The following is a 20,590-nucleotide window of genomic DNA, read 5'->3' as shown; positions in this document are numbered from 1 at the left end:
CCATCACATGGTGAGAAAACAAATAATTGCATGATTGTGTAATATTGTGAGTCTGTGACCTACTTCACTATTTGTGCTATTTTTCATTGTTTTTTATGTGGTAACTAGCTGAAGTACCCGGCGTTGTCCGTGTTTAAGGCTTCAGGTTATTAACAATGAGTTGGATGTAACTGTCAACATTTTAAAAATAATTAGCAGCTCTTCCAACACCCCCATTAGGTGGCTGCCCAGTGTCGTTTTTGTTTTTATATTTAGTATCATCCAAATCCATCCAGTGGAAGGTCCAGAAGAAGCTCCCCTGTTCAAATTTGTGGCCAGTGTACACTAATGGGAGGTCCAACCGGAACCTCAACACCCTTGTATGTCTTCTGGCATCCAATGTTACCAGTCTGTGAAAGTTTCATCCTATCAGTCCAGTGGGAGGTTCAGAACAGACTCCCCGAGTCAAAGTTCTGCACAGTGTACACCAACTGGAGGTCCGACATGGACTCTAACCCCTTAAAACCTGACCAGGATCCAACTGGACCACCTTGCATTGGTTTCATCACAATAGATGCAGGGGTGTCAAAGATATTCAGCAACAAACCACCAAAGAAACAAACAAACTTCTTATTGTTTTTATTTATATATATATATATATATATATATATATATATATATATATATATATGATTTCCACATCCATTCAGTGGAAGGCGAAGAACAGGCTCCCGGGTCATAGTTCTGGCCAGGGTACGCCAGTAGGAGGTCGGACTGGGACCTTAACCCCCTAATATGTCTTCTGAGATCCAATGTCACCAGTCTGTGAAGTTTTTGCTCAAATCCATCCAGTGGAAGCTCAGAATAGGCTTCCCGGGTCAAAGTTCTACCCACTGTACCAACCCCCTTAAAACCTGCCCAGATACCAACTGGACAACTTTGCATTGGTTTCATCCCAATAAGTACAAGGGTGTCCGAATGGAAACAAACCAAATCCATCTAGTGGAGGGGCCCAGAACAGGTTCCCCAGGTCAATGTTCTGGCCAGCGTACACCAACGGGAGGTCCAACTGAGACCTACAACCCCAAATATGTCTAATCTTAAAAGTCTTTTGACATTTTTGTCCAAATCCATCCAGGGGAAGGTTTAGAACAGGCTCCGTGGGTCAAATTTTTGGCCAGACTACACCAATGGAAGGTCGAAATGGGTCCGTAAACCCCTTAATATCTGCATGGGATCCAACTAGACCACCTCACGTTAGTTTCATCTGAATCGATGCAGGGGTTTGGAAGATATTCGCCTGCAAGCAAACAAACTTCTTCTTTAATATATATATATATATATATATATATATAGATAGACTGACGTCTTGAGTCTGAAAATTTGAAGAAAATAATATTCCATCATTGGATACTGAATAATATTTGTAAAATATTGGACAATGGACATTATTCTTATTGAAATTATATGACAGGTTGTAGCACCATTTTTGGTTACTTTGTATTGTTGAACTAGGTGGAGTTCTTCTGGTGGATAAAGCAGCTGCAATTATCTTGGAGCGCTCTGGGAGATTGCTTTTCTTTTTAAATATAAGGTATATGCAAGCAATGCACATTGGTATATACAGCAACAGGAGATATCCATACAAGCAAGAGCCAGTTGCTGCCGGGGCTCAATAAGTATTCACTGTGTCCCACCTCAACCATACAGACACCATTGGCCAAAGAGGTTAATAAAGTACTGGAGGGAGAAGAGATCCCTGGGAAAAATAGCTGTAGCAAAGTGCCTGAACATTTTGTGCCAGGCAACTCACACAGTGGGGAAGCAGGCGCCAATTCCAACAGCTATAGGGGACAAACTTATATGGTATAGAGTCACTAGTAGGCTTCGGTCCCTCCAGGGAGCAATGTAGAGTGGCTTAAGTTTGTGGGCTCACTATCAGGCACCCGGTATTCAGAGGAGGGGATGAAAAGGAGACCTGCGCCACTCAGAGTAACTAGGAGCCAGGGTGGGGGTCTGCTAGTGCAAAGAGTAGGTAACTGTGCCGCTTACCCACCCCCATTACCAGGAACCCCAGATATAGGCCGGAGAGTAGGAGTCGCGCTATCATGCGGGTCCAAGCCATGCTTCCCCTATCGCCCTCTGTTTATGTTCATTCTGCATATGAATGTGACATACAGGTACCTCATACTTCACACTTCTTTATTTCTCTCTCCCTCTCCAGGATGTGTCAGATGAGGATGCCGTCTATCAGGGTGAAGGTGAAACATCAGAGGTCGTGATTGAAGGTTATCTCTTCAAGCGCGCCAGTAACACTTTCAAGACCTGGAGTCGGTGAGGAAGAACTGATGTTGCAATTTGCTGGGTTGAGGGTTGGAGGTCACCATAAAATACACTAATTCAGGGGGGCAAGGGCGTGGAAGGCGGCACCATAACATGGAAAGACAATTTACAAGATTTGGAGTAAGGGAAAAGAAACCTCACCATGGCTTAAGAATAAGGAAAATGACATTTGTAAGATTTGTGCTCACAATGTTTGTAAAAAGCTAAATGACAGATTTTGGATCAGGGCGAGGTCTGGAAATGGGGTGACTGGTGGCAAGAGGAGCACAACTTGTAGGGTGTAGAAGGACAAGACAGAGAGAGGGACTGGACAAAACAAAAGGGGGTTTAGAGACATAAATAGAAATATCTAATATCTTTGTCCTTCTCTTTAGTCGCTGGTTTTCTATTCAGAATAATCAACTGGTTTATCAGAAGAAATTGGTGAGTAGAGCAACATATACTCAATATTTACTCGAGTGAATGTCAATGTATTAAGAGAAAGACAAACTGTCCTGACACAGGTGCATGGTCATGGCAGGGATGCCTTTACATTATCTCGTTCCCATGTTATGTATATAAATCCTGGCGGTAAATCTTCTTTACGTGTTTTGATGGTGACTTCACCCATTATCCTGTGTCATTTATGTGATCATTTTTCACAAGAGTTAAAGTTCTTGAGGTGCCATCAATTTGGGGCACTTTAGACAGTTCTCAAAGTATTAAGAGTCATTAAGAAAACGATTATCATTTCCTTGCATTATAATGTACGATGTCCTCCTACCGGACCACAGATGAGTCCTTATAGTTACCTCAGAGGGAGTAACGCCTTTATAGTCCATCTATTGTGCTGATCTTGCTTTGATGAGTCTGGTGCATAAACAATTGGTGCCAGCTGCTTTATGAAGCTTTCAGATGCTGAAATGAACTTGGTGCCAGACGCCATTGCCTAGCAACCGCCGGCACTACAGGTGTCTGTCCCTATTGTAAGAGGAGAGAACGGGGACGGACAACTGTAGTGCCGGTGGTTGCTAGGCAATGGGCCATGACTTCCGGTTACTCGCCACCCTGTGTATAGAAGCATCAAACTTTTAAAAGCCTATTGGCGGTCAGTGTGACATTACTGACCGTCAGAAGTTAACCCATTCAATAGCCTATTTAAGGCTGACTCTTGCACTGATTCCTTGTCAGAGTATTGGATCATTTCCTGCCTGGTTCGACTTCGTCTACACTGCCTATTCTTCTGCTCGATCCTTGTCCCGTTGAAGTCCTGGGGGTAAATGTATCAATGACCGGATTCTTCAACTCCGGCGAGATCGGCGTCTTCAGCGCTTAAATTTAAAGCGGCGCTGCCTTGTAAAGGGAAACTTCCCTTTACAAGGCAGCGCCGCATTAAATTTAAGCACTGAAGACGCCGATCTCGCCGGAGTTGAAGAATCATCCGGTCATTGATACGTTTACCCCCTGGTTTTGACCATGAACTTTCTTCTGTTTCTTGTTTCTGCTTCATTTGGATCTCCTGGTACTGACCCGGCTTGTTCACTACGCCCGGTTTGTGACTCCAGCTACCTCGCTAGCGACTGACTCTGAGGGTCGCAACCTGCATGTCCCACGTAGCTATCATTTATTTAGTACATTCTACAAAATGACAGCTAGAATCTGATTGGTTGCTATAGGCAACATCTCCACTTTACAAACTCTCAGCTTGATACATTTACCCCCAAATCTCCTTGTGGAGGCCCCTGGGCATGTTAGAAAACCAATATTAAAAATACATGTATGGATTCATTTTTGTGAAAACAACGAGAGATCTCGTCTAGCTATTCATTTATTGGGTTAACTCAAAACCTAGCTAATAGCAAACAGACCCCCCCTCCTCTTCTATAGCCGTTCACAATTATAAGGTAATATTCCTTACTCTGTTTATGATATATGAACACATTTTTTTTAATCTCGTCATGATTCTGGATAGAAGTTCTTTTTTTTATTGTGTTATAATCACGATTTTAAGAAAAACTTACCACCATTTCCCAGGTTGTGTGATAACAATTAGAACACAGAGACTGATCCCACTATAGAACAGGTGGTTAAGTGAACGATGGATATCATAGGTAAAGTCATCATGTTATGATGAAACGCGTCAGGTCATCTTAACCTTGACCGAGTTGATAAGTAGGCATTTGCTTCATCTGATCTTTGCTTCCTAAACACCTTCATTACACAAGGAGGGACTTTCTATCATACTACCGAGAGCTTTACAGCATACAAAGAGGAGAACTAAGAAGCGAACTTGGTTGGGGGTGCCCTTACATCCGTGTGGATTCCAAAAATGGCAGAAATTCCCTAAACAACTCCACTAAGATCGGGTGAGACTGATACTCCTGTACTATCAATACTGAGGACTCCTTGAGTTCAGTGTTTTTTGAACAAGCCTCATATGTTTAAATGTCTGATTTGATTAGAATCTAAACAGGAAGCTTTCTAAGATCAGTGACGATTCCTACCAATTAAAGTGAACTGGCTCACTCACTTTAGGACTGTACTAAAACGTTCTCTGAATATGTACAGTATTGATTGCTTTTATCTATTTGTCATAATGATGTTTGTGATGACTGTAGTAAATACATTTAACATCAACGCTTGTAATTTGAATAGTATCAGACGCTGTGTTGATGATACAATCATCTGTCGAATTTCTATAATATTATTGTGCATAATTTTTTTCCATGTGTTTTTCTGTGTTTATTAATTAAATAAGTAGTTTTATCTATGTTTGCTCCACTAGATCTGTGCTTTTTTTAGGTATTTAATCAATTTCCGTCTAAAGGCGCCTCTTTCTTTTTACTGTTGGTATTTGGTATATTTTTAAGACTGGCAAACCTATGATATTAGACTGTTTTCCTTTTTTATTTTTATGATGTATATTTATGATAGAATAGATCCCAGAAGTATGAGCGCTTGAGATTTTTAAGTATTTCTGTACATTTTGTATTTATCTGGGGCATGTTATACTCCGCACGTCTTTGCCCAGTCAGTCCTCATTTGGCCTCAAACTTTGGGTCTCAAGGCTATTCAACGACTCGTGAGATTCACTAATTATTACCGTCAATTTATCAGAGTTTCCCTTTAATAATAGCTCCCAGTACTGCTCTTACCCGTAAGGGAGCCTCTCACAAAATCTGGCCACCAGAGACAGTTTCTGCTTTTCAAACTCTAAAAATAGGCTCTTTCTTCTGCTCCAGTACTTTTTCACCAGACCTCTCTCAGCCATTCTACCTTAGATGCCTCCACTGTAGGAATTGGTGCCGTCCTTTCCCAAAAAGATTCCGCTGGGATGTTTCATTCCTGTGGGTTTTTTTTATAAAAAGTTCTCACCTGCCCGAAAAATATTATTATGGAGTTTGTGATAAGTAATTATTGGCAATGAAATCAGCACTTGAGGAATGGCTTTACCACTTAGAAGGCGCTGTGCACCCTATCACCGTATACACAGACCACGAGAATTTAGTCTACCTCCAGACAGTCCAGTATTTCAACCCACAACAGGAAAGGTTTTCTCTGTTCTTTACACATATCAACCTGATCCTAACCTATAGAGAGGGTTGCAAGAATCAAAGAGCTAATGCTCTTTCTCATTGTTTTGATGTCTCGAAACTCCAGACGTCTCTTGACCCAAAACCTATTCTGGATCCGTCAGTACTGTAGCTCTCACCAGTACCTCTTCTAAAACTTTTCCAGCAGGTCGTTCATTTTTAAACTGAAAATTCCACCCTAAGGTTCTTTGGGCTAATGGCTCAAAATTTGTGGAACATATGGCGTCAAGAAGATCCTCTCGTTGATCTCCAGGTATTATTGGTGGCCCACTCTACATCGGGATGTCCAACAATATGTCCAGGCTTGTACTACCTGTGCTCAATCTAAAATTCCAGGGCAATCTCCCTTGGGTCTTTTCCAGCCATTACCTGTCCCTGACAAGCCTTGGTCTAGCATCTCCATGGACTTCATAACTGATATTTCTGATAGTAAGGGGTTTAACACCGTTTGGGTTTTGGTTCACTGCTTTTCCAAAATGGCTCATTTTGTTCCACTGAAAAGATTACCCTTCGCTCTAACCCTGGCTACACTCTGTATAAGAGATCATTCATGGCTACCCCCAGGAGATCATTTCTGACTGAGGTCTTCAATTAATTTCTCAGTTTGGGGGGGGGGGGCTTTTTATGAGGAATTAAATCAAACTTTCCTTTGGCTATCATCCCCAAATGAATGCGCAGACAGAGAGAGTCAAGACTTTGAGCTCTTCTTGAGAATTTTCCCTACTGAGAATCAGGATGATTGGCGTGACTTACTTTCACAATTTTTCCACAACAACCATCTTCATGAATCTTCTGGCTCCACTCCCTTCATCATTGCCTTCTGCACCCTCTCCGGGTTACCTGTATTTTCTTCCCTTAAGAATCGTACTATTCCCACTGATATTCCTCGCATTTGGTCCCAAATTAAGGAAAATTTAGCAAAAATACTACAACAGAGCTGCTGACAAAAAGCAGCGACCAGTACTACAGATAGGAATCAGAGTTTGGTTATCCACCAAGAATTGAAGAATCTGGGTCCCTACCATAGCGCTATATAAATAGCTGATGATAACACTGACTTTTCGTTATATTGGTCCTTACCACATCTCACAACTTATCAATCATGTGACCTTCAAACTTGAATTGTCTCCATCCTTCAGAACCCACAACATATTCCATATCTCCTTGTCACTGGTACTGAATAAATTCTTTAAAGAGCTGTCCATCCCCGTCAAAAAGTTATTGGATTCCCGGATTTCCAAAGAAAGACTTCAATTTCTAATTGATTGGAAGGGCTACGGCCCAGAAGAAAGATTTTGGGTTGATGCTAAGGAGCTTTATGCTCCCCGTCTTCTGGCTGAATTCTAGAAAAAATTACTCAAAAAGTTACATTTTGTGTACTTTGGGGCATACAATCATGAGGGGGGGGCTACTATCAGACGCCGTCTGTGGTGCGTGGCCCGTTCCCCGCTGGCCTGTGTATAGAAAGCTTTGCTGGGCAACAGGGCACAATTTTCAAAAGCCTGAGACGTCACTGACCGCTGGGAAATTACCCATTCAGTACCCTATTTGAGGCTGACTCTGGCACTGATCCAGTTACAGTATATTTGATCACTTCCTGCCTGGTTCTGTTCCTGTTGTTCTTGCACTCTTGTACTCTCTTTTGATACCTCATTGCCGGATAGCTGGTTCCTGACCATTCTTCTGTTTAGTAATTCTGGTTCGACTCTGACTATCCTGACTATTCTTCTGCTCAATTCTTGTCCCGTTGGATTCTTGGCATTGACCTCGGCTACAAAGACCATTCTTCTGCTTCCTTTGGATCTCCTGGAACTGACTCTGCTTGTTCTAAATGCTCGTTACCCCAGCTATCTCGCTAGAGACAGGCTCTGAGGGTCGCGACCTGCACGTACCATGCAGCTAAGACCAAACCTCTGCTGAGGTTCCTGGGGAACTCTGAGGGTGTGCTAGACTCCACGACTCTTTGCCCACTAGCATCAACTAATTGCAGGAGTACATCCACCTTTCCAGTGTTATCCTGACACTTAGTTCCGGTGAGGTGAGGAAGAGTGCTGGAGGACTGTAGACATGGACACTGGGAACCTCTGCTTGGCGGTGCTGTCTGGTCTAACCTCTGTGTAAACAGCGTGTAGATGCAGTTAAAGCCCTTTTATATCCTGGCGTCATTGGTGCAGGGTGCGCCTTAGATCCATAGTAAGAGAAGTCTTACCAATTGCCAAACCATCCCTCTGTGCATGCTTGAGATAGCTTGCTGGCTTAGGCATGCGAACTGGAAGCCCGTAAAGTAGTAATAAAACAGAAAATATGCTTATTTTAATAACAAAGCATTTTTTTCCTGTGGGCACATTGGTTAACGCCATCCTGAGATTATCAACCAGAGGACTGTGGTGGTACTGGGTAAATAGACTTTTCTAGTGCTTTGTGAGGGGAAGTATCGCAGAAGACCCCTGACATTTTCACAGGATTTAGAGCTTATCACCCCTTCATAGATTACTGTGTCATCATCATCATCTATTTATTTATATAGCACCACTAATTCCGCAGCGCTGTACAGAGAACTCATTCACATCAGTCCCTGCCCCATTGCAGCTTACAATCTAAATCCCCTAACATACACACACACACACACACACAGACCGAGAGAGACTAAGGACAATTTAATAGCAGCCAATTAACCTACCAGTATGGTTTTTGGAGTGTGGGAGGAAACCGCAGCATCCGGAGGAAATCCACGCAAACACGAGGAGAACATACAAACTCCACACAGATAAGGCCATAGTCAGGAATTGAACTCATGACCCCAGTGCTGTGAGGCAGAAGTGCTAACCACTAAGCCACCATGCTGTGTGTCTTGTTTGTTGCCTGTTACCACATTGTGTGACCAACATTCAACGTTTCCCCCTCCAGAACGTTTTCACTGTTGTGATTGTCGACCTCCGGCTCTGTGCTGTGAAGTTGTGTCCCGATGCTGACAGGCGCTTTTGCTTCGAAGTTGTGTCACCAACAAAGTAAGTAAATGGCTTCCTAGTGCTGATCTTTGTTATATTGTTGTTGCCTTAGAATCTCTGGTGTCAAAGGTCATCTATGCTCCAGGCGTCTGTTACACATGTGATTTGTGTGTTACAGGTCATCTATGCTCCAGGCGTGTGTTACACATGTGATTTGTGTGTTACAGGTCATGTATGATCCAGGCAGAGTCAGAGCATGTATTAGATATGTGATTTGTGTGTTACAGGTCATGTATGATCCAAGCAGAGTCAGAGCATGTATTAGATATGTGATTTGTATGTTACAGGTTATGTATGATCCAGGCAGTGCCAGAGCATGTATTAGATATGTTATTTGTGTGTTACAGCTCATGTATGATCCAGGCAGAGTCAGAGCATGTATTAGATATGTGATTTGTGTGTTACAGGTCATGTATGATCCAGGCAGAGTCAGAGCATGTATTAGATATGTGATTTGTGTGTTACAGGTCATGTATGATCCAGGCAGAGTCAGAGCATGTATTAGATATGTGATTTGTGTGTTACAGGTCATGTATGCTCCAGGCAAAGTCAGAGCATGTATTAGATATGTGATTTGTGTGTTACAGGTCATGTATGATCCAGGCAGAGTCAGAGCATGTATTAGATATGTGATTAATGTGTTACAGGTAATGTATGATCCAGGCAGAGTCAGAGCATGTATTAGATATGTGATTCATGTGTTACAGGTCATGTATGATCCAGGCAGAGTCAGAGCATGTATTAGATATGTGATTTGTGTGTTACAGGTCATGTATGATCCAGGCAGAGTCAGAGCATGTATTAGATATGTGATTAATGTTTTACAGGTCATGTATGATCCAGGCAGAGTCATAGCATGTATTAGATATGTGATTAATGTGTTACAGGTCATGTATGATCCAGGCAGAGTCAGAGCACGTATTAGATATGTGATTTGTGTGTTACAGGTCATGTATGATCCAGGCAGAGTCAGAGCATGTATTAGATATGTGATTCATGTGTTACAGGTCATGTATGATCCAGGCAGAGTCAGAGCATGTATTAGATATGTGATTACTGTGTTACAGGTCATGTATGCTCCAGGCAGAGTCAGAGCATGTATTAGATATGTGATTAATGTGTTACAGGTCATGTATGATCCAGGCAGAGTCAGAGCATGTATTAGATATGTGATTAATGTGTTACAGGTCATGTATGATCCAGGCAGAGTCAGAGCATGTATTAGATATGTGATTAATGTGTTACAGGTCATGTATGATCCAGGCAGAGTCAGAGCATGTATTAGATATGTGATTTGTGTGTTACAGGTCATGTATGATCCAGGCATAGTCAGAGCATGTATTAGATATGTGATTCATGTGTTACAGGTCATGTATGATCCAGGCAGAGTCAGACCATGTATTAGATATGTGATTTGTGTGTTACAGGTCATGTATGATCAAGGCAGAGTCAAGGCATGTATTAGATATGTGATTAATGTGTTACAGGTCATGTATGATCCAGGCAGAGTCAGAGCATGTATTAGATATGTGATTCATGTGTTACAGGTCATGTATGCTCCAGGCAGAGTCAGAGCATGTATTAGATATGTGATTAATGTGTTACAGGTCATGTATGATCCAGGCAGAGTCAGAGCATGTATTAGATATGTGATTTGTGTGTTACAGGTCATGTATGATCCAGGCAGAGTCAGAGCATGTATTAGATATGTGATTCATGTGTTACAGGTCATGTGTGCTCCAGGCAGAGTCAGAGCATGTATTAGATATGTGATTTGTGTGTTACAGGTCATGTATGATCCAGGCAGAATCAGAGCATGTATTAGATATGTGATTAATGTGTTACAGGTCATGTATGATCCAGGCAGAGTCAGAGCATGTATTAGATATGTGATTCATGTGTTACAGGTTATGTATGATCCAGGCAGAGTCAGAGCATGTATTAGATATGTGATTCATGTGTTACAGGTCATGTATGATCCATGCAGAGTCAGAGCATGTATTAGATATGTGATTCATGTGTTACAGGTCATGTATGATCCAGGCAGAGTCAGAGCATGTATTAGATATGTGATTCATGTGTTACAGGTCATGTATGATCCAGGCAGAGTCAGAGCATGTATTAGATATGTGATTAATGTGTTACAGGTCATGTATGATCCAGGCAGAGTCAGAGCATGTATTAGATATGTGATTTGTGTGTTACAGGTCATGTATGATCCAGGCATAGTCAGAGCATGTATTAGATATGTGATTCATGTGTTACAGGTCATGTATGATCCAGGCAGAGTCAGACCATGTATTAGATATGTGATTTGTGTGTTACAGGTCATGTATGATCAAGGCAGAGTCAAGGCATGTATTAGATATGTGATTAATGTGTTACAGGTCATGTATGATCCAGGCAGAGTCAGAGCATGGATTAGATATGTGATTAATGTGTTACAGGTCATGTATGATCCAGGCAGAGTCAGAGCATGTTTTAAATATGTGATTCATGTGTTACAGATCATGTATGCTCCAGGCAGAGTCAGAGCATGTATTAGATATGTGATTTGTGTGTTACAGGTCATGTATGATCAAGGCAGAGTCAGAGCATGTATTAGATATGTGATTAATGTGTTACAGGTCATGTATGATCCAGGCAGAGTCAGAGCATGTATTAGATATGTGATTAATGTGTTACAGGTCATGTATGATCCAGGCAGAGTCAGAGCATGTATTAGATATGTGATTCATGTGTTACGGGTCATGTATGATCCAGGCAGAGTCAGAGCATGTATTAGATATGTGATTCATGTGTTACAGGTCATGTATGATCCAGGCAGAGTCAGAGCATGTATTAGATATGTGATTAATGTGTTACAGGTCATGTATGATCCAGGCAGAGTCAGAGCATGTATTAGATATGTGATTTGTGTGTTACAGGTCATGTATGATCCAGGCAGAGTCAGAGCATGTATTAGATATGTGATTAATGTGTTACAGGTCATGTATGATCCAGGCAGATCAGAGCATGTATTAGATATGTGATTTGTGTGTTACAGGTCATGTATAATCAAGGCAGAGTCAGAGCATGTATTAGATATGTGATTAATGTGTTACAGGTCATGTATGATCCAGGCAGAGTCAGAGCATGTATTAGATATGTGATTAATGTGTTACAGGTCATGTATGATCCAGGCAGAGTCAGAGCATGTTTTAAATATGTGATTCATGTGTTACAGATCATGTATGCTCCAGGCAGAGTCAGAGCATGTATTAGATATGTGATTTGTGTGTTACAGGTCATGTATGATCAAGGCAGAGTCAGAGCATGTATTAGATATGTAATTAATGTGTTACAGGTCATGTATGATCCAGGCAGAGTCAGAGCATGTATTAGATATGTGATTAATGTGTTACAGGTCATGTATGATCCAGGCAGAGTCAGAGCATGTATTAAATATGTGATTCATGTGTTACAGATCATGTATGCTCCAGGCAGAGTCAGAGCATGTATTAGATATGTGATTTGTGTGTTACAGGTCATGTATGATCCAGGCAGAGTCATAGCATGTATTAGATATGTGATTAATGTGTTACAGGTCATGTATGCTCCAGGCAGAGTCAGAGCATGTATTAGATATGTGATTAATGTGTTACAGGTCATGTATGATCCAGGCAGAGTCAGAGCATGTATTAGATATGTGATTTGTGTGTTACAGGTCATGTATGATCCAGGCAGAGTCAGAGCATGTATTAGATATGTGATTAATGTGTTACAGGTCATGTATGATCCAGGCAGAGTCAGAGCATGTATTAAATATGTGATTCATGTGTTACAGATCATGTATGATCCAGGCAGAGTCAGAGCATGTATTAGATATGTGATTAATGTTTTACAGGTCATGTATGATCCAGGCAGAGTCAGAGCATGTATTAGATATGTGATTTGTGTGTTACAGGTCATGTATGATCCAGGCAGAGTCAGAGGATGTATTAGATATGTGATTAATGTGTTACAGGTCATGTATGATCCATGCAGAGTCAGAGCATGTATTAGATATGTGATTCATGTGTTACAGGTCATGTATGATCCAGGCAGAGTCAGAGCATGTATTAGATATGTGATTCATGTGTTACAAGTCATGTATGATCCATGCAGAGTCAGAGCATGTATTAGATATGTGATTAATGTGTTACAGGTCATGTATGATCCATGCAGAGTCAGAGCATGTATTAGATATGTGATTAATGTGTTACAGGTCATGTATGATCCAGGAAGAGTCAGAGCATGTATTAGATATGTGATTAATGTGTTACAGGTCATGTATGATCCAGGCAGAGTCAGAGCATGTATTAGATATGTGATTAATGTGTTACAGGTCATGTATGATCCAGGCAGAGTCAGAGCATGTATTAAATATGTGATTCATGTGTTACAGATAATGTATGCTCCAGGCAGAGTCAGAGCATGTATTAGATATGTGATTTGTGTGTTACAGGTCATGTATGATCCAGGCAGAGTCAGAGCATGTATTAGATATGTGATTTGTGTGTTACAGGACATGTATGATCCAGGCAGAGTCAGAGCATGTATTAGATATGTGATTTGTGTGTTACAGGTCATGTATAATCCAGGCAGAGTCAGAGCATGTATTAGATATGTGATTAATGTTTTACAGGTCATGTATGATCCAGGCAGAGTCATAGCATGTATTAGATATGTGATTAATGTGTTACAGGTCATGTATGCTCCAGGCAGAGTCAGAGCATGTATTAGATATGTGATTAATGTGTTACAGGTCATGTATGATCCAGGCAGAGAGCATGTATTAGATATGTGATTTGTGTGTTACAGGTCATGTATGATCCAGGCAGAGTCAGAGCATGTATTAGATATGTGATTCATGTGTTACAGGTCATGTATGATCTGGGCAGAGTCAGAGCATGTATTAGATATGTGATTCATGTGTTACAGGTCATGTATGCTCCAGGCAGAGTCAGAGCATGTATTAGATATGTGATTAATGTGTTACAGGTCATGTATGATCCAGGCAGAGTCAGAGCATGTATTAGATATGTGATTTGTGTGTTACAGGTCATGTATGATCCAGGCAGAGTCAGAGCATGTATTAGATATGTGATTCATGTGTTACAGGTCATGTATGATCCAGGCAGAGTCAGAGCATGTATTAGATATGTGATTCATGTGTTACAGGTCATGTATGATCCAGGCAGATTAAGAGCATGTATTAGATATGTGATTCATGTGTTACAGGTCATGTATGATCCAGGCAGAGTCAGAGCATGTATTAGATATGTGATTAATGTGTTACAGGTCATGTATGATCCAGGCAGAGTCAGAGCATGTATTAAATATGTGATTCATGTGTTACAGATCATGTATGCTCCAGGCAGAGTCAGAGCATGTATTAGATATGTGATTTGTGTGTTACAGGTCATGTATGATCCAGGCAGAGTCAGAGCATGTATTAGATATGTGATTTGTGTGTTACAGGGCATGTATGATCCAGGCAGAGTCAGAGCATGTATTAGATATGTGATTTGTGTGTTACAGGTCATGTATAATCCAGGCAGAGTCAGAGCATGTATTAGATATGTGATTAATGTTTTACAGGTCATGTATGATCCAGGCAGAGTCATAGCATGTATTAGATATGTGATTAATGTGTTACAGGTCATGTATGCTCCAGGCAGAGTCAGAGCATGTATTAGATATGTGATTAATGTGTTACAGGTCATGTATGATCCAGGCAGAGAGCATGTATTAGATATGTGATTTGTGTGTTACAGGTCATATATGATCCAGGCAGAGTCAGAGCATGTATTAGATATGTGATTCATGTGTTACAGGTCATGTATGATCTGGGCAGAGTCAGAGCATGTATTAGATATGTGATTCATGTGTTACAGGTCATGTATGCTCCAGGCAGAGTCAGAGCATGTATTAGATATGTGATTAATGTGTTACAGGTCATGTATGATCCAGGCAGAGTCAGAGCATGTATTAGATATGTGATTTGTGTGTTACAGGTCATGTATGATCCAGGCAGAGTCAGAGCATGTATTAGATATGTGATTCATGTGTTACAGGTCATGTATGATCCAGGCAGAGTCAGAGCATGTATTAGATATGTGATTCATGTGTTACAGGTCATGTATGATCCAGGCAGATTAAGAGCATGTATTAGATATGTGATTCATGTGTTACAGGTCATGTATGATCCAGGCAGAGTCAGAGCATGTATTAGATATGTGATTCATGTGTTACAGGTCATGTATGATCCAGGCAGAGTCAGAGCATGTATTAGATATGTGATTCATGTGTTACAGGTCATGTATGATCCAGGCAGAGTCAGAGCATGTATTAGATATGTGATTAATGTGTTACAGGTCATGTATGCTCCAGGCAGCGTCAGAGCATGTATTAGATATGTGATTAATGTGTTACAGATCATGTATGATCCAGGCAGAGTCAGAGCATGTATTAGATATGTGATTTGTGTGTTACAGGTCATGTATGATCCAGGCAGAGTCAGAGGATGTATTAGATATGTGATTAATGTGTTACAGGTCATGTATGATACAGGCAGAGTCAGAGCATGTATTAGATATGTGATTAATGTGTTACAGGTCATGTATGATCCAGGCAGAGTCAGAGCATGTATTAGATATGTGATTAATGTGTTACAAGTCATGTATGATCCAGGCAGAGTCAGAGCATGTATTCGATATGTGATTAATGTGTTACAGGTCATGTATGATCCAGGCAGAGTCAGAGCATGTATTAGATATGTGATTAATGTGTTACAGGTCATGTATGATCCAGGCAGAGTCAGAGCATGTATTAGATATGTGATTCATGTGTTACAGGTCATGTATGCTCCAGGCAGAGTCAGAGCATGTATTAGATATGTGATTAATGTGTTACAGGTCATGTATGATCCAGGCAGAGTCAGAGCATGTTTTAGATATGTGATTTGTGTGTTACAGGTCATGTATGATCCAGGCAGAGTCAGAGCATGTATTAGATATGTGATTCATGTGTTACAGGTCATGTATGATCCAGGCAGAGTCAGAGCATGTATTCGATATGTGATTCATGTGTTACAGGTCATGTATGATCCAGGCAGAGTCAGAGCATGTATTAGATATGTGATTCATGTGTTACAGGTCATGTATGATCCAGTCAGAGTCAGAGCATGTATTAGATATGTGATTTGTGTGTTACAGGTCATGTATGATCCAGGCAGAGTCAGAGCATGTATTAGATATGTGATTCATGTGTTACAGGTCATGTATGATCCAGGCAGAGTCAGAGCATGTATTAGATATGTGATTTGTGTGTTACAGGTTATGTATGATCCAGGCAGAGTCAGAGCATGTATTAGATATGTGATTTGTGTGTTACAGGTCATGTATGATCCAGGCAGAGTCAGAGCATGTATTAGATATGTGATTTGTGTGTTACAGGTTATGTATGATCCAGGCAGAGTCAGAGCATGTATTAGATATGTGATTTGTGTATTACAGGTCATGTATGCTCCAGGCAGAGTCAGAGCATGTATTCGATATGTGATTTGTGTGTTACAGGTTATGTATGATCCAGGCAGAGTCAGAGCATGTATTAGATATGTGATTTGAGTGTTACAGGTCATGTATGATCCAGGCAGAGTCAGAGCATGTATTAGATATGTGATTCATGTGTTACAGGTCATGTATGCTCCAGGCAGCGTCAGAGCATGTATTAGATATGTGATTAATGTGTTACAGATCATGTATGATCCAGGCAGAGTCAGAGCATGTATTAGATATGTGATTTGTGTGTTACAGGTCATGTATGATCCAGGCAGAGTCAGAGGATGTATTAGATATGTGATTAATGTGTTACAGGTCATGTATGATCCAGGCAGAGTCAGAGCATGTATTAGATATGTGATTAATGTGTTACAGGTCATGTATGATCCAGGCAGAGTCAGAGCATGTATTAGATATGTGATTAATGTGTTACAAGTCATGTATGATCCAGGCAGAGTCAGAGCATGTATTAGATATGTGATTAATGTGTTACAGGTCATGTATGATCCAGGCAGAGTCAGAGCATGTATTAGATATGTGATTAATGTGTTACAGGTCATGTATGATCCAGGCAGAGTCAGAGCATGTATTAGATATGTGATCAATGTGTTACAGGTCATGTATGATCCAGGCAGAGTCAGAGCATGTATTAGATATGTGATTCATGTGTTACAGGTCATGTATGCTCCAGGCAGAGTCAGAGCATGTATTAGATATGTGATTAATGTGTTACAGGTCATGTATGATCAAGGCAGAGTCAGAGCATGTTTTAGATATGTGATTTGTGTGTTACAGGTCATGTATGATCCAGGCAGAGTCAGAGCATGTATTAGATATGTGATTCATGTGTTACAGGTCATGTATGATCCAGGCAGAGTCAGAGCATGTATTCGATATGTGATTCATGTGTTACAGGTCATGTATGATCCAGGCAGAGTCAGAGCATGTATTAGATATGTGATTCATGTGTTACAGGTCATGTATGATCCAGGCAGAGTCAGAGCATGTATTAGATATGTGATTTGTGTGTTACAGGTCATGTATGATCCAGGCAGAGTCAGAGCATGTATTAGATATGTGATTCATGTGTTACAGGTCATGTATGATCCAGGCAGAGTCAGAGCATGTATTAGATATGTGATTCATGTGTTACAGCTCATGTATGATCCAGGCAGAGTCAGAGCATGTATTAGATATGTGATTCATGTGTTACAGGTCATGTATGATCCAGGCAGAGTCAGAGCATGTATTAGATATGTGATTCATGTGTTACAGGTCATGTATGCTCCAGGCAGAGTCAGAGCATGTATTAGATATGTGATTTGTGTGTTACAGGTCATGTATGATCCAGGCAGAGTCAGAGCATGTATTAGATATGTGATTTGTGTGTTACAGGTTATGTATGATCCAGGCAGAGTCAGAGCATGTATTAGATATGTGATTTGTGTGTTACAGGTCATGTATGATCCAGGCAGAGTCAGAGCATGTATTAGATATGTGATTTGTGTGTTACAGGTTATGTATGATCCAGGCAGAGTCAGAGCATGTATTAGATATGTGATTTGTGTATTACAGGTCATGTATGCTCCAGGCAGAGTCAGAGCATGTATTAGATATGTGATTTGTGTGTTACAGGTTATGTATGATCCAGGCAGAGTCAGAGCATGTATTAGATATGTGATTCATGTGTTACAGGTCATGTATGATCCAGGCAGAGTCAGAGCATGTATTAGATATGTGATTCATGTGTTACAGGTCATGTATGCTCCAGGCAGAGTCAGAGCATGTATTAGATATGTGATTTGTGTGTTACAGGTCATGTATGATCCAGGCAGAGTCAGAGCATGTATTAGATATGTGATTTGTGTGTTACAGGTCATGTATGATCCAGGCAGATTCAGAGCATGTATTAGATATGTGATCTGTGTGTTACAGGTCATGTATGCTCCAGGCAGAGTCAGAGCATGTATTAGATATGTGATTCATGTGTTACAGGTCATGTATGATCCAGGCAGAGTCAGAGCATGTATTAGATATGTGTTTCATGTGTTACAGGTCATGTATGATCCAGGCAGAGTCAGAGCATGTATTAGATATGTGATTCATGTGTTACAGGTCATGTATGATCCAGGCAGAGTCAGAGCATGTATTAGATATGTGATTTGTGTGTTACAGGTCATGTATGATCCAGGTAGAGTCAGAGCATGTATTAGATATGTGATTAATGTGTTACAGATCATGTATGCTCCAGGCAGAGTCAGAGCATGTATTAGATATGTGATTTGTGTGTTACAGGTCATGTATGATCCAGGCAGAGTCAGAGCATGTATTAGATATGTGATTTGTGTGTTACAGGTCATGTATGATCCAGGCAGAGTCAGAGCATGTATTAGATATGTGATTCATGTGTTACAGGTCATGTATGATCCAGGCAGAGTCAGAGCATGTATTAGATATGTGATTCATGTGTTACAGGTCATGTATGATCCAGGCAGAGTCAGAGCATGTATTAGATATGTGATTCATGTGTTACAGGTCATGTATGCTCCAGGCAGAGTCAGAGCATGTATTAGATATGTGATTTGTGTGTTACAGGTTATGTATGATCCAGGCAGAGTCAGAGCATGTATTAGATATGTGATTTGTGTGTTACAGGTCATGTATGATCCAGGCAGAGTCAGAGCATGTATTAGATATGTGATTTGTGTGTTACAGGGCATGTATGATCCAGGCAGAGTCAGAGCATGTATTAGATATGTGATTTGTGTGTTACAGGTCATGTATAATCCAGGCAGAGTCAGAGCATGTATTAGATATGTGATTAATGTTTTACAGGTCATGTATGATCCAGGCAGAGTCATAGCATGTATTAGATATGTGATTAATGTGTTACAGGTCATGTATGCTCCAGGCAGAGTCAGAGCATGTATTAGATATGTGATTAATGTGTTACAGGTCATGTATGATCCAGGCAGAGAGCATGTATTAGATATGTGATTTGTGTGTTACAGGTCATGTATGATCCAGGCAGAGTCAGAGCATGTATTAGATATGTGATTCATGTGTTACAGCTCATGTATGATCCAGGCAGAGTCAGAGCATGTATTAGATATGTGATTCATGTGTTACAGGTCATGTATGATCCAGGCAGAGTCAGAGCATGTATTAGATATGTGATTCATGTGTTACAGGTCATGTATGCTCCAGGCAGAGTCAGAGCATGTATTAGATATGTGATTTGTGTGTTACAGGTCATGTATGATCCAGGCAGAGTCAGAGCATGTATTAGATATGTGATTTGTGTGTTACAGGTTATGTATGATCCAGGCAGAGTCAGAGCATGTATTAGATATGTGATTTGTGTGTTACAGGTCATGTATGATCCAGGCAGAGTCAGAGCATGTATTAGATATGTGATTTGTGTGTTACAGGTTATGTATGATCCAGGCAGAGTCAGAGCATGTATTAGATATGTGATTTGTGTATTACAGGTCATGTATGCTCCAGGCAGAGTCAGAGCATGTATTAGATATGTGATTTGTGTGTTACAGGTTATGTATGATCCAGGCAGAGTCAGAGCATGTATTAGATATGTGATTCATGTGTTACAGGTCATGTATGATCCAGGCAGAGTCAGAGCATATATTAGATATGTGATTCATGTGTTACAGGTCATGTATGCTCCAGGCAGAGTCAGAGCATGTATTAGATATGTGATTTGTGTGTTACAGGTCATGTATGATCCAGGCAGAGTCAGAGCATGTATTAGATATGTGATTTGTGTGTTACAGGTCATGTATGATCCAGGCAGATTCAGAGCATGTATTAGATATGTGATCTGTGTGTTACAGGTCATGTATGCTCCAGGCAGAGTCAGAGCATGTATTAGATATGTGATTCATGTGTTACAGGTCATGTATGATCCAGGCAGAGTCAGAGCATGTATTAGATATGTGTTTCATGTGTTACAGGTCATGTATGATCCAGGCAGAGTCAGAGCATGTATTAGATATGTGATTCATGTGTTACAGGTCATGTATGATCCAGGCAGAGTCAGAGCATGTATTAGATATGTGATTTGTGTGTTACAGGTCATGTATGATCC

General features: G+C 40.7%; 1 protein-coding gene across 2 annotated transcripts in view; it reads left to right on the top strand.

The window, feature by feature from the left end:
• ACAP1 (ArfGAP with coiled-coil, ankyrin repeat and PH domains 1) overlaps nt 1-20,590 on the top strand; it is a 167,851-nt gene that overhangs the window by 106,445 nt on the left and 40,816 nt on the right. For both annotated transcript variants that reach the window (XM_075206092.1, XM_075206093.1), the window contains 3 exons: nt 2,204-2,313; nt 2,697-2,745; nt 8,802-8,902. In XM_075206092.1, the coding sequence (XP_075062193.1) occupies nt 2,204-2,313; nt 2,697-2,745; nt 8,802-8,902 (260 nt within the window). The remainder of the gene's footprint in view (nt 1-2,203; nt 2,314-2,696; nt 2,746-8,801; nt 8,903-20,590) is intronic.

The sequence above is a fragment of the Mixophyes fleayi genome, chromosome 4 (genome assembly GCF_038048845.1).
Source record: "Mixophyes fleayi isolate aMixFle1 chromosome 4, aMixFle1.hap1, whole genome shotgun sequence".
Lineage (NCBI taxonomy): Eukaryota > Metazoa > Chordata > Amphibia > Anura > Limnodynastidae > Mixophyes > Mixophyes fleayi.
This window is presented reverse-complemented; position numbering and strand designations above follow the sequence as displayed.